Source organism: Elgaria multicarinata, chromosome 2, assembly GCF_023053635.1.
Source record: "Elgaria multicarinata webbii isolate HBS135686 ecotype San Diego chromosome 2, rElgMul1.1.pri, whole genome shotgun sequence".
In the NCBI taxonomy this organism is placed as follows: domain Eukaryota; kingdom Metazoa; phylum Chordata; class Lepidosauria; order Squamata; family Anguidae; genus Elgaria; species Elgaria multicarinata.
The window spans coordinates 14,575,789-14,590,475 of NC_086172.1; the positions used below are offsets into that span (position 1 = coordinate 14,575,789).

Genomic DNA, 14,687 nt, shown 5'->3' on the forward strand with positions numbered 1-14,687 from the left:
CACCAAGGGATGCCAGCAGAAAAAGCTAGTGGAGACCAAAGCAATTGTTTCCTTTAAAACTCTATGCCAGTCTAGGCAGTTATGAGCTATTTGTTAACACAGGAAATTTCTGTCAGTAGTGAACAGTTTGGTCACATCACAAGAAACCGCACCAGAACTGCAATCCTAAACCACTCGGTAGAGAACAAGTCCTCTGGAACAACATACGACTGATTTTAGATTAAACAGGGCAGTGCAGCAGTTTCATCCAGCCACACTTTGGAAAGGGAACGAGCTCGCTCACCCGCTCTTTTGTATGCCTTGCAGTATCCCTGTTATGTTAAGCTAAGCATCCATAGAGAAAGAAGACCTGGTTGTGTCATTGTCATTTGTCGGGCTCAGCCAGTCTTGCAGAGCTGACAAGCGTTCAGTCACGTCAGGGGTGGGTAGGTGGGTAATAAACAGTTGCCCTGTAGTCTGTAGGAGTAACGAGAAGTTGTAAAGTTTTTCTGTTTAGTTGCTAAAAGCAGAATAATGAGGGTTATTTTAAAAGTCAGAGTGGCTCATTAAAAGGTTTATGATCCTTTGAAAGTATTTGGGGACATTCCCGAGACGTTTCATTGTACAAAGTTTCAAGGCCAGCTATGGCAACTTTTTGTTCCTTCATTTTGTTGCCAACGAGTCTCTGACTTGGTACAGGAAAAGGGATCAACAGTTGTGCAAGGAGAAGGCCGCAAAGGGCTGCGTTTCTCTCCGCTGTATTTGCCACCAGCAGAAGGGCTGATTTATTGCCAGATGATTCCAGGAACAGCTTTTCTATGGGAGCAGAAAGGGACTCTTACCTTGCATATTACAAATGCTTCTGTTTGCTTGCTAAATGAGCTACAAGAAGGAAATTTCTTTAGAAATTTGTCTAAATAGATCAGGCATTAGAAGATAGTATCACATGGTTTAACAAGGAGAAGAAGCACAGTACTTTATAATTATACTTTCCACAAGGAATCCTTTTTCTGGTACAAGCCAATATATAGTTTAAAACCAAGGGCAAGTAAACCGTTGAGACTGTGTCACATCATAAAAAAAAGTACCAGCACCATTATTTTAATCCACCTAATGCCATTTATTCATAGCCAGCAGCACTGCCTATAAATATATTCTAATATTGTCTGTCTGCTTTCATTTTTTAGGTGTGAAATGGTGTTAAGTTGTGCACAACACCTTTTGGTATGTCTGTGCTCAGTCAAAGTCAGGAAGCCATTGCCAAGGCAGTTTTGTGAGCCTGAGCAAGAATAGCTAAAGGGAACAGCAGCTTCAGGGTTCTTAGCGAAGACCGTGTGTGTGTGTGCTGAGCAACATTTGTGTCATATTCAGATAAACTGCTTGTGTTTACATACAGCACATTAAAAACCCAAATCAAACTACATCTGATGAAGGATAATTTGAACACTTTTATAACACATCCTTTACCAAAAGTCTTAGGGCATGTCTACACCAGGCCTATATCCTGGGAGTGTCCCAGGATCATCCCTGCACATCCAAATGCCACACGGGATTCCGGGAGCAGGCAGGGACGGTCCCTCCGTTTTCCTGGGATAACCCTTAGGTGTAGAAAGGGCCTTGATCTAGTTGGTTCATTAGTGCATTCGGCTAGTGCTATTAAGTTGTGCTCAGTTCAACAGCCTGTGAGTGCAGAAAGGAATTATATGGGGGGCATTGCGTTTCTCTCCCCCTCCCCTGCTGGCCATCAATCAGAACCTGCACAGGAGTGGAAAGAGCACTATTTGGGGCTGTAGTTGAGTGTAATCATTTCCTCATTTGTTCCCTGTAATATTACCATGGCTTTGCTTTTAACAAATGTAGACAAGGAACAGACAAGTCATTCTGAAGATATTCTTTAGTTCAACCATGAATTGAACAGAGAGGTCGGCTGCTGTATCTATAATCCTGCTGATCAAGATATTGCATACATTTCAAATGCTAAACATTTGGAGCACAATCCAGTCAAAATTGAATGCATTTAGACCATGTTGATTTGAATGCATGTGTGTACATTTAAGAACATACATAATACTTGGCCATTAAAATCAGGGGCACTTAAAAATGTTTACCTTTGGCAGGATTGTATCATTTGTAAATAAGTGAATATCTCAAAGTGACGAACTTTTTCCTGCTCTCTCTTTGTATCTTATTTTCCCTTTCATCAATTAAATTATTCTGTATAACTTGAAAGTTTGCCTGTTCTCATATCAACAGAAGTTATGTGAATAAAAAGAAGTTTGCAACATCAGGATCTTAAACTCATTTTTTATTTTAAAACTCAGAACAAAATTCCAAACGACATATTTAAGATACATTTGAAGATATGGAGTAAAAGATGAGAGTGTTTCAATTCCATTGTGTTTGGCTTATTTACATTATATCATGTGACGTTGGACAAGATGAGTTATTTTGCTGTATGATTTGGTTAGGATAGCAAACCTCACATGGCATTGAATCCTTTGTTGTCCAAAGGAAAGTGAGGGGAGTTACAAAACAGTGAAACGGGAAAGGTCATAATGCTCCTTGGGTCTGGAAGGACTTGTTTTTATGTATGAAGAGTCTATGAATTAATAACTAGAAAGATCAGATATCTATCTATCTATCTATATTCCATGGTGGATCCTGATATGACTGTTCTGGCAACCATCCAGCACACTGGGATGTTTATTTAAATATGATCTTACACCAGTTCCCCAGCCTGAAACTCTCATTGCCTTTCTGTCTAAAAAGAGTACTTGAACACACAAAGGGCGAAATAGCTTCAGTCTCTCTGGCTGAAGAACTGATACCCCTTTGCACCAAGCAATCTAGGTGGGAAACTCTCAGCTCTGGCTACTTAAGCAATCCCAGGCTGGCTTTTTCATGCCATAATCTCTGGATATGGCTATCCCTGATCTTGCATATCAACAGCTAATCCCCATGGTGATTTGAGCATATCACTTTTCTGCCTGTGGCTCTACATTGCTGGCATGCAAGTGTCTAAATAGTCTCTTTGGTGTATTTGCAGGTAGCTGCAGAATAGAAGCCAGCTGGGCGGTGAAAGTCTATCCTGGGAGAACGCTGTCTGGCCTGCAGCAAGAGCCCCGGAGTCATTCATTAACAAACCAGCAAGATTGCATTGTGCTTGGTTTAGCTGGCACGCTGGACTACACTCCCTTGCTATTCTGGGGTGAGCACTGGCAGGGGGCCACAAAGCCCACAATCCACTTAAATCCTTGTCTTTCATGGGCTGTTATTCTATCCTGTAGGAGGGAGGGAAGGTATGTGCTTGCCAGGGTACAGTAACTTGCTTGACTGTTGATTTCAGTGAGTGTTGATCTAGCATCACCATTGACCAGGCTGAGTTCTCTACTGAATACATTTGCTTAATAGTCCTGCTGAAGTTCTCATCACACCTCAGTAGGGATGTCCTGCTTTTAGTGGGGCCATTAAAGTATAATGAGCTGTTGATTCCAAAACATTAAACCAAATTAAGGTTAATGTGCTTGACTGAGTTAGGCGATTCCTTTTCAGTCTCTGCTTCTTTTGTGGAAACACGCCAATGCCATCAGCCACACTAAATTGATCAACACAAATCAAAGAAAAACATTGGAAAAAACATAGGCCAGTATACATTGGGCTGCATCCAATGTTAACCCTATGTAGAGTAGACCCACTGAAATGAATGGCACATGACTAACTTAAATCTCATTCATTTCATTGGGTCTACTCTTACATGGGAAATAATCCATTTTCTAGTATTGAGCATAATTGACACTTCTCTTCCCACTCTCCCTTATTATTATTATTATTATTTATTTATATAGCACCATCAATGTACATGGTGCTGTACAGAGTAAAACAGTAAATAGCAAGACTCTGCCGCATAGGCTTACAATCTAATAAAATCATAGTAAAACAATAAGGAGGGTAAGAGAAGGCAAACAGGCACAGGGTAGGGTAAGCAGGCACAGGGTAGGGTAAAACTAACAGTATAAAGTCTGCACAACATCAAGTTTTAAAAGCTTTAGGAAAAAGAAAAGTTTTTAGTTGAGCTTTAAAAGCTGCGATTGAACTTGTAGTTCTCAAATGTTCTGGAAGAGCGTTCCAGGCGTAAGGGGCAGCAGAAGAAAATGGACGGAGCCGAGCAAGGGAAGTAGATGTTTGATAAAAACATTTATCAAATAAAATAAAATTATCAGATAAAAACATTTATCCCTAAATGTTTGGAGTGTTAGTGCTAACTTAATTCTGTAAGCTAAGGTGTCTGGCTTGGAGTCAGGAGATCCGGGTTCTAGACTCCCCACTCAGCCATGGAAACCCACTGGGTGACTTTGGGCCAGTCACAGACTCTCAGCCCAGCCTACCTCACAGGGTGGTTGTTGTGAGGATAAAAATGGAGAGGAGGCGGAGGATTATGTATGCCACCTTGGGTTCCTTGGAGGAAAAAAGGTGGGATATAAATGAAATAAATAAATTAAGCAAATGTTCAGTTCTATTTACTGCTTTTATTGGTGAAAGTGGAAGGTAAAAAAAAAAATCTAGATGAAAGAACTCCCAATATCCCCCTCCCCATTTGATGAACAGGATAAGGAATTTAGGAAATTTCTTTAAATTAATCTACATAATTTGAATACTGTATCCCAGTTTCAAAGTTGCTTGCATTTTTCTATATTTTAAAAATATTGTATAAATTACTGCAAATTTATTTGGCGTTGGGGGTCCCTGGGATGAGAGAAAGAAGTGAACCGCTGGAAGTCACACCAATAGCATTGAAGTCCCACAGCTATAGTCTTGAAGATACATGATGCAGCAACCTTGCTGAAGTTAAGCAGGTTTGAATCTGGTCAGTGCTGCCTGGGAACCACAGGCACTCCACCCTGAGCAACGTGTGTGTGGGGATCAGGGTATAAATAAAGGATCTTTTTCCTTTAAAGCTTTTCATCACAATAATGGGGACTAGAAACCTGATTATTCATTTACTGTATTTATTTATGGTTTCCAGCCACCTTGGTCATTGTGGTTGTGATTTGCATGTATTTTCTGCTTATTATTATTACTATTATTAATTTCATTTCTATACTGCCCCATAGCTGAAGCTTTCTGGACAGTTTACAACAATTCATAAAAATACAAAATAGAACATAATAAAAACAGTCTAAAATATTTAACATAGAAAAATTAAAACAATGTAAATTACTAAAACGTAAACAATGTTTTCCCTATAAGACCAGTTCTAAAACAGCAGACATAGATGTTTTATTATATACCATTAAATACCTGGGAGTAGAGGATGGTCTTTACCTGGTGCTGAGTGGGGAGCTCAGTGGGGAGCTCAGTGGGGAGCTCATTACACAGTTGGGGGGCCAGCAACGAGAAGGCCTCCTCCCTTGTTGCCCACATTCTCAGCCTTCCTTAGAAATGACACTTGGAGTAGGAGCCCAGACTATAGTGTCCAGGTATGTTCAGGTCGAGAGAGGTGTTGCAGTAGGTATTGGGGTCCCAAGCCATGTAATAATAATAATAATAATAATAATAATAATAATAATAATAATAATTTCTTACCCGCCTCTCCGATTGGATCGAGGCAGGGAACAACAGCAAGCATAAAATACTGATTAAAAACATGGTATACACTGTTTAAAAACATCCTAAAATATCCTAGTATGACCTTCTTGTCCATACGGCTTAGTATTATTTAGTGCTAACACTAATTCCTGTCGAAAGAATAGAACTGGCACAATCTGTGCCCCACAGAGTCATGAAATAACATTAGATGCCCCAGGCGGTGGCAACAAAAGGTGTTAGAGAATGGCCAATAATTGAGTCTTACAAACTGTATAGTCAGACTTCATCAAAACTGGGATATTACACCAAAAGTAAATTTGGTCTTAAGGGAGAGAAGATGTTGACTCCCTGATAGCCCCTGATTTGTTACCAACAACAGACAAACTGTTGCATTTCTTCGATTCTAAGACACACTTTTCCCCATATAAACATCTCTAAAACCGGGGTGCGTCTTAGAATCGCGGTGCGATTATTATTCTTAAAATCAAAGCTTTTTTTTTTTCTGTTAGTGGTACTGAAATTAGTGTGCGTCTTAGAATCGATGGCATCTTAGAATCGAAGAAATACGTTATTTTTAAAAGCCTGCAAAACTTGGGCAGATTGTGCTCGAAGTCCAGCAGAACGCTTAATGGCGTATTACGAAAAGCAGCCAATGCAGAGAATGTTTCTTCCTTCAAAGAATCCAGCATTACACACACACACACACACACACACACACACACACACACTCTTTAACAGCTTGGAAAACAGCACTTGTCAAAAAGAAGGGTGGCAAGGGGGCAAAAACAACAACCCATGGAATTACATCATATCAACGGGAACTGGAATATTGTCGTTCATGTTGGGTCTCTGCGGCCTCTGTCCAGGGTCCTGAGCCTCGACGTTGTGTCTGGAGGCCCTGCCTCTTGCTAAAGGCCAGAGTAAAGGAAGATGCGTTTGATTGTGTTTGGGTCAATCTAGATAGGATGTGGCAGATCTGTTTCAATCACATAGAACAGGTGTGGGTGTAAGTAGTTTTTTTTTGTTTTGTCTTTAAATGATAGCAATAGGAGCCCAGGGGGAGAGAGTGTAGAATCTCCTCCTGACCTCTGGCTTTCCTCTTCGCAGCCTCTATCGTCAAGCATTTTCTCCTAATGGAGCACACTTCTGGGGCTTGATCCCATTCAGTGATGTAGTGGTCAGTTCTCTTGTACTGGAGCTCATCATAATAAGAACCATGCCCCCAGGGGAAGCTGTGGTCATGCCTCCAAGGTCTCTCTCTTTATATCCTGCTTTTCTGTTATTTAGGCTGAAAGGAGGTAACAATGTGGTAAAAACAAAACACAGGCACCCACAACAACAAATTCAAGCAACCATTAATTTAAACTCATAATTAGGTTTATAGGGCATGACTGATGTCCTATGCATAGTTACTTGGAGGTAAATTCCCCTTGGACTTATCTGTCACACGCATATGTTTGACACACAGCACTTTAACAGAGGATCATCAGCCAGATAGAATGTGACCTTTAGCATTTAATTAGAAATGCAAAATTTGGTAAAGAAGTGTTAAGCATTTAAACTGCTGGTGTGAAGTAGGAACTCCATCAAAGAAATCCAGCTTCTGCTTGATTATTTTCCTCATTATCTGACTTCCTCTATGCAGTTGTGTCACAAACAAAACCTGAAAGTGTCATTATCACCCCATTCACTTGGCAAAGCAAGGACAATGTGTTAATGATCCTGGCGCTCTGACAGATGAGGTCACCACTCCTGCACTGAAATAGTCCCAAAGCTGTGCTCCCCTCCATTTCCCCACTGATCCCAACTGAGGGCAAAGTGTTATCGGGAGACAGGTGTTGGCTCAGCCACATGTGGGGAGCCTCTTCACCATTGCAACCCTAACCCTGTTAAAATGCAGCTTCTACTTGCTTATGACAGATCTGGGTATGAATACAGGGACTTGCTGCAGTCATGTCTGGTTTTGTGTTTTGGAAGAGCATTGGTAAGGTCACAGCCACCTATCTATCTATTATGTATAGCTTGCCCTTCAAATATACTATCCAGTGGTCTTGCAAGCCCATATTGAATACACCATAAATAATCCATAAAAATAAGCTAAAGGCAGCAAATCTGTACACAGTTCTCTGTTCTGTCTCCTCCCCTGCTGATTCTTCAGTTGTTTGTGAAGCAGAGGGACGAGGGGAGGGAGAGAACCTGGCAATTTTGGTGCTGTTTTGGAAACTGCCCAGTGCTACCTCTGTCACTCCCCAGAATTAGTAAAGTGCATAGTCTTTACTAAACTGATCAGGGGTCTGGAAACAAAGCCCTATGAAGAGAGACTGAAAGAACTGGGCATGTTTAGCCTGGAGAAGAGAAGATTGAGGGGAGACATGATAGCACTCTTCAAATGCTTAAAAGGTTGTCACACAGAGGAGGGCCAGGATCTCTTCTTGATCCTCCCAGAGTGCAGGACACGGAATAACGGGCTCAAGTTAAAGGAAGCCAGATTCCGGCTGGACATCAGGAAAACCTTCCTGACTGTTACAGCAGTACGACAATGGAACCTGTTACCTAGGGAGGTTGTGGGCTCTCCCACCCTAGAGGCCTTCAAGAGGCAGCTGGACAACCATCTGTCAGGGATGGTTTAGGGTGGATTCCTGCATTGAGCAGGGGGTTGGACTCGATGGACCTTCCAACTCTACTATTCTATGATTCTAGTCAGGGATAAATGATTTATTTCAAAATTTAATACCCATTGGCTTATCTGCAAGGTTATAACAAAAATTTCAAAATATGTACTAACATTTTTTAAATGGCAAGAAATGAACAAAACTTGTAAATGACATATATTCATAGAAATGTACAAACAATGCATTAATAAAACCAACTTTAGCTCAGCAGCCAAAAGCTTACCTGAACAGATTGGGTGGAGCAATTGTGCCTTCCACTGTGATAGAGTGGGAGGGAATCAGGAATATTCATAAATACAGGTTGCCTGATCAATACTTTCTAGGCTTGGAAATATAAGGGTTTACTAAATCAAATTAATACCGCCCCAAAGGCAGGAATAAACAGTGAAGTGTTTATTAGTTTAATAAGCAAGTTCTGTAAAATGCATGCTCGGTAACAGTCCAAGATTTCAGAAAGATTGTATGCTCCAAAAAGGAAAATGTTAGAATTGAAAACACCAAAATCAAAGCCAGAAACATGATGATGGAGTGTGTATGTATGTATGTATGATGATGATGGTGTGTGTGTGTGTGTGTGTGTCTCAAGGGGAGAAATAAGTGCTATCTTCCAAATCAATCATGTGAGGCTCCATTTGCTCAGGCAACATTATTGTCCCAGCAACATTACTAAGGGCTTCTGCTTTCTGCTTTAAAAGTGACCACTGTTCTTTTGAAGAGCTGTAAGGATCACAGTCCAGAAATACGTGTGTGTGTGTGTGTGTGTGTGTGTGTGTTTGTGTGTGTGTGTGTGTAACCTCATACTTCTTTCCAGACATTTTCCTGCTCTTCACTCATCCACCTTGGTGCTTTCCCAAATGCATTTTAAACTTTCCTGAATACAAAGAGCAACTTGTTTGATGCAAAAGCTGTCAATGAGAAACCTCACTAAGAAAAAAAGAGAGAGAGAGTGTGCAAACATGTCTGACGGAGGAGCTTAAAAGCACAGATTCAGTGAAGGGGGTTGACAACAGCAACCAACTCAGCTCAAAATAACTTCAGATTGTGCCACAAGATCAAAAGACATTCTGCTGGTCCATTGTCTTGTCCCACAGTCCAACAACCACACCGCTTTCTGTACAGATTTGGGAATGCTGCCATCTACAGGAGATGCATTTGGGTACCTGGATTACAGTAAGACCTGATTTGGAGTCACAGCATCCTTATAATGCCTTAGTGCTTTTCTCAGGGGTTATGATGTTTTAACCCTAAAAAATGTCCAGGGTGCATCGTGTCACTAGCCTGAATCAGAGCCATTCCTTTAGATTTAGGTAGGTCTGCTGCTACCATTTGATAGCACAATGAATGGACACAAAATGAGATCAGAGGTGAATGAAGCAGAAGGGCTGGATTCTGGTTTCAATGGTGTGAGTTTAAATTTTCAGAACTCCTCTGAACCAATATAAATGATTACAAGGGAATAAGACAACCTGCTGGAGTTACTCAAAGATAAAGCCATTGTTAAGTCAGAAAAGAGCTGTTTCTGAAGGCTTTGGGATATTTCTCCTCCTGGCTGATTCCTGTAATAACTGCTGCTTCTGATCTTTCAATTCCTATATAATATTTATAGCAACTAGAATCAGTTAGTTTAATTTTAAAAGCTTAAAAAGCTGAAAGAAGTCTCGATTGGAAGTCATATATATATATATATATATATATATATATATATATATATGCACTCTATGGTACTTCCTAGTACTGTTCCTCATTTTCTCATATAAATTCAGTTGTCATGGTAAGGTTGCTCCCTTTCCCCCTCTAGTTACATGATTGTCATTGAATCTTTCTTCTGGGAAATGCTTCACCTGCGGAATTTCTTCCTGGCCCTGTTGCAGTGGAATATATCTGGCCCTTGCCTTGGCACTGGGCGACCTGGACTCCACTGGCAAGTTCCCATAAAGGTTCACGAGATACTCCTTGAATGTACAAGCCCTCCTTCAATCCTAGTAATAGACCAGAGCAAGCCAGTATAACTGCATTTTGAAAGTTTATGGGGTACTGACATTTAAAACACTATTTGCAATTCTTGTGCCTACATCACAGTAAGGAAGGAGTACAAAGGGAGACAGTTAAAATAACTGTGGTGTGTGGGGAAAGTCTTTCTTTCTTATGAAGACAGATGTAAGACTTAATTTCCCAAGGGGTCAATGCTTCCATGGGAGAGCTCCTAGGAATCCCTATAGAATTCCATGAAGAAGGAAAGCCAGGATAAAAATGTAAGAAAATCAATCATTATGAAGGTGTATAAATCATCTGGTGAAACTGATTGCTGGTAGGTTTGGGAGAAGCAGAAGGAAATATTTCTCCACATGATGTGTAGTTTATCTATAAAAATAATTGCTACAGAATGTTGTGATTGTCACTGGCACACATATAGTTCTTTTAAAGGGTTAGATAAATTCACTGTGTATAGTTAATTAGAGGGAGGATTAGATGCATCCATCATGGAAAAGATAAATTCATCATGAATGGTTTTTAGTCATGATCTCCAGGAATGGAATTTTCCAGTTCAGAGGGATTGCTAAGAACAAACTGAGGAATAGGTAATCATTCTCTTACCCTACCTATGAGCTTCTCCGATGGGCATCTGGCCAAGATCAGGCCAAGACATTTTGCTACCTGAGGCAAAGGATGAGATGCCCGCTTTCCACATACAGAAGCCGACTGGACTAGGCCTTGAATCTTAGTTCAACAATGGGGGTGGGACACCATCTTCCACCACACCTGAGGGCAGCAGGTGAGCTTAGCAGGGGCCAAACTGCCCACCTGGCACACCCTCTCCTCCAACACCTTGCCCCCAGCCTCTGCTGCCTCAAGCAACTGTCTCACTCTGTGTAATGGTGGCCACTGTCAGAACTGTGTGACAGAAACTGAGGCTTTTGAAGTATTTATTTAAAACATTTATATCCCGCCCTATATATCATTAAGATCTCAGGGCGGCGTACAGATAAAAGCATACAGTATAAAACAATAAATATACACAGTATAAATATATACAGTATAAAACAATAAATATACACGTTTTTATACTGTTGTTTTTATGTTTTTGATGGTTTTAAATTTTGTATACTTTTTAATGTTCACTGTTTTTAACTTTTGTACACTGCCCAGAGAGCTTCGGTTATGGGGTGGTATATAAATGTAATAAATAAATAAATAAAATCAAAAACAAATTAAACCATGAACCAAGTTAAAACGATATGTAATTTAAAAGTAGTAAAAACAATTAAAACAGTTAAAACAATGTATGTAGTTGAATATGTCCTATTATTATTATTATTATTATTATTTCCTTTTATGGTTTTTATTTTGTTAAAAATTCACAATAAAAATTGATTAAATAAATAAATAAAAAATGTTTAAAAGTTCACCCTTTCCCTGAAAAAGCATTTGACCAAGCCATTCCATTTGCACCAACAAAACAAAATGTCTGCCACCAATTCTGCCACTTTTAATGACATCCAAAATGGCCACATAACTCTATGTCACCATGGGGCCACCTTTGAACTGCCTACTGGAAGGTTATTCGGGATAAAGTAATCAGAACCTTAACTGGACAAGGAGTTCCCAATTTTACGCACACTCACCAGAAATGCTAAAATTATCCACCAATAATTTGACCCAGGGAGTGACAATAGTTTCCAGCAATTTCCTGGCACTTTGAAGGATTTATTCTAGCGGGGAGCCTGAGTGTAAGGAAGTGGCAGGCTAAGCCTTTAGCCTAGGAGTGTAATTTTGAAAAGTGCTTGAAGGAGGAGCAGTTTCCCTTGATTATCATTTGATCTGTAGAAGAGTTACCCGTCAGTTATTTAGCTATTTGCTAAGAGTTGTTTTGGATTTCACAGATAGAAACTACAGCCAACAAGATGTTCTACAAATTTGTAACTTTTTAAAAAAGCAAACAAAAGCAAGTTTTGTCTCTCAGTTATATACTAGATTAATTTTATGACTATGGCGTTCTCTTCGTTTAGAATTGCAATTTGTTAAATTTTGAATTATTTTAGAAGGATATTGTGTAAAATGCCACCTATCCGAAGCATGTAGTGTACAAAGTATTCTTGAAGTTTGCAAGGTTATTCAGAACAAAGGTAGTTGCAAACAATAGATATCCTTTAATTAAAATGTTTATCCTTGCTCTTCTTTTTTTGCAGATTCTTTTCATTCCAAATCAGCAGCTATGAGTACCATTGATTTGCCTCCTATATTTGAACTTGTAGAAGTGGAGAACCTCACTGAAACCAACTTGACTTGCAACAATGGAGACTGCATCACCGTGGACTCCTTATCATGTCCAAGTCTACTCAACAGAAGTGCCTTGCTCTACACACTCTCAGTTTTTTATATCTTCATATTTATGATAGGCCTCGTGGCCAATTTTGTGGTTGTTTGGATGAATTTTCAAGCCAAAACAACTGGCTATGAAACTCATCTCTATATCTTCAACCTAGCCATTGCTGACCTGTGTGTGATCATCACTCTTCCAGTCTGGGTGGTCTCCCTTGTTCAGCATAACCAGTGGCATATGGGGGAAATCATGTGCAAAATTACTCACCTTGTGTTTTCCATCAATTTGTATGGGAGCATCTTCTTCTTGGCTTGCATGAGTGTGGATCGGTATCTCTCTGTTGCCTACTTCACAACCTCCAGCAGTGTTAAAAAGAAGAGAATCCGCCGTTTCATTTGCGTCTTTGTGTGGCTTTTTGCTTTCTTTGTGTCTCTTCCTGATACCTATTACCTTAAAACAGTTTCCTCCAACAATGAAACCTACTGCCGCCCGGTCTATCCAGAGGAGAATACCAAGGAATGGCTGGCTGGCATGGAACTGAGCTCTGTTGTTCTAGGTTTTATCATTCCTTTCCCTGTCATTGCTATTTTCTATTGTCTTCTAGCAAGAGCTATATCTGCCTCTAATGACCAAGAGAGGAAGAGCAATGGGAAAATAATTTTCTCCTATGTAATTGTGTTTCTTGTCTGCTGGTTGCCATACCACATCACTGTCTTGCTTGATTTTTTCTTGGCCTTCCATTTCATACCTTTCAACTGCCCAATAGAGAACTTCCTTTATGCTGCCCTGAATATTACTCAGTGTCTCTCTCTGGTTCATTGCTGCATCAACCCCATACTCTATAGCTTCATCAACCGAAACTACAAGTATGAACTCATGAAGGCATTTATCTTTAAGTACTCGGCTAAAACTGGCCTTACTAAACTGATTGATACATCCAGGGTTTCAGAGACGGAGTACTCTGCTTTGGAGCAAAATGCTAAATGATCACAGATTCTCAAAAGACTTTCTTCCATACTTGGTCTTTAACTGGACAATACATTAGACCTAATACAAAACAAATGGAAAAAAAATTCTACATTTTCAGAGCAAAAATACTGCTACCAAAATGCTGCATTTTAAATGTTTTCTTGTGTGTTATCCACTGTCAGCTAGCTTACACTGTTTTCAGTTATGCTAGTAGACAGAATGTGCAGTAAACCAAGTGATCTTGTAAAATAAGATGTTGCTTATTTTGTTATCTCCTGCAGAGAGCCCCTTCCCTTAGCTAGCTTGACTTCACTGTAAACATTTTACAGTGTGTATTTAAAGAAACTAGAACTCTATTTTCTTGCTTTTAAATTGTATGGAAAATTAAATATATTTAATCAGGTATTTGAAGTATATTGTTTATGTATAGAATGCTGTAGTTTTAATATTAGATTTCTATTCTGTTTGGTATTGTAAAAGTAGAACATATAACAATTGTTAAATGAAAATGGTATGTACTTTTGAGTTGGCCTTGGCTAAAATTTTGTGGCAATATAGTTGTAATAAATGATTTTGGGTTTTCTTTATAATAATGCTCAATGTATCATGTCAATGCCAATATCCTGTTCAAGTATGTTTCACAACCCTGACACACTTACATCATTCAGTGTCCCATCTCCTTATTTGTAAATTATTATTTTTAAAATAAATATCTTTGAGAACAAACCAGGAGTGGGATGTTCACTTTTTTTTTAAAAAAGTCTCTCTATGGTTTATACTTTTTTTTCTGTTAAAGAATACTAAGAGAGCAACCGTATTGCCCCTATACAGCATCAGGGTGGGAGTGGGGGTGGGGCGGTGGCATAGGATAGTTCCTTTCCCTGGCTGTGAGGTCAGAGCACTGGTTCAGACCTCATAGCCAGGAGACCCCACTCCCTTGTAGCGGGTGCAAAGAGAACCTTGCCAGCCACCTCTCAAGCCCTAATAAAGGAGGTCTTCCCAGGGGTCGGGAGAGGAAGAGGCGGGGGCAGCTGTCTTATGCTGAATCCTAAGGCCATGCCAGCCTTCGTTCCTCCCCCTCTGAGGTGCCACGGCTCGATGGGTGAAATCATCCATGCAGCTGGAGCACGGAGGCAAAGATTGCTTCTGCACTCCAGATA

General features: G+C 40.0%; 1 protein-coding gene across 1 annotated transcript; it reads left to right on the forward strand.

The window, feature by feature from the left end:
• The first annotated feature begins 3,048 nt into the window (after positions 1 to 3,048).
• On the forward strand, positions 3,049 to 14,244 carry ACKR3 (atypical chemokine receptor 3). Its single transcript, XM_063118536.1, has 2 exons — positions 3,049 to 3,187; positions 12,425 to 14,244. Exon 2 carries the CDS (start codon positions 12,451 to 12,453, stop codon positions 13,543 to 13,545), a length of 1,095 nt encoding a protein of 364 aa, XP_062974606.1. The 5' UTR covers positions 3,049 to 3,187; positions 12,425 to 12,450; the 3' UTR covers positions 13,546 to 14,244.
• The last annotated feature ends 443 nt before the right edge of the window (positions 14,245 to 14,687 follow it).

What these genes read in the sequence shown, in the direction of transcription:
- ACKR3 (XM_063118536.1), top strand. Translation starts at nt 12,451, where the DNA reads ATGAGTACCATTGATTTGCCTCCTATATTTGAACTTGTAGAAGTGGAG.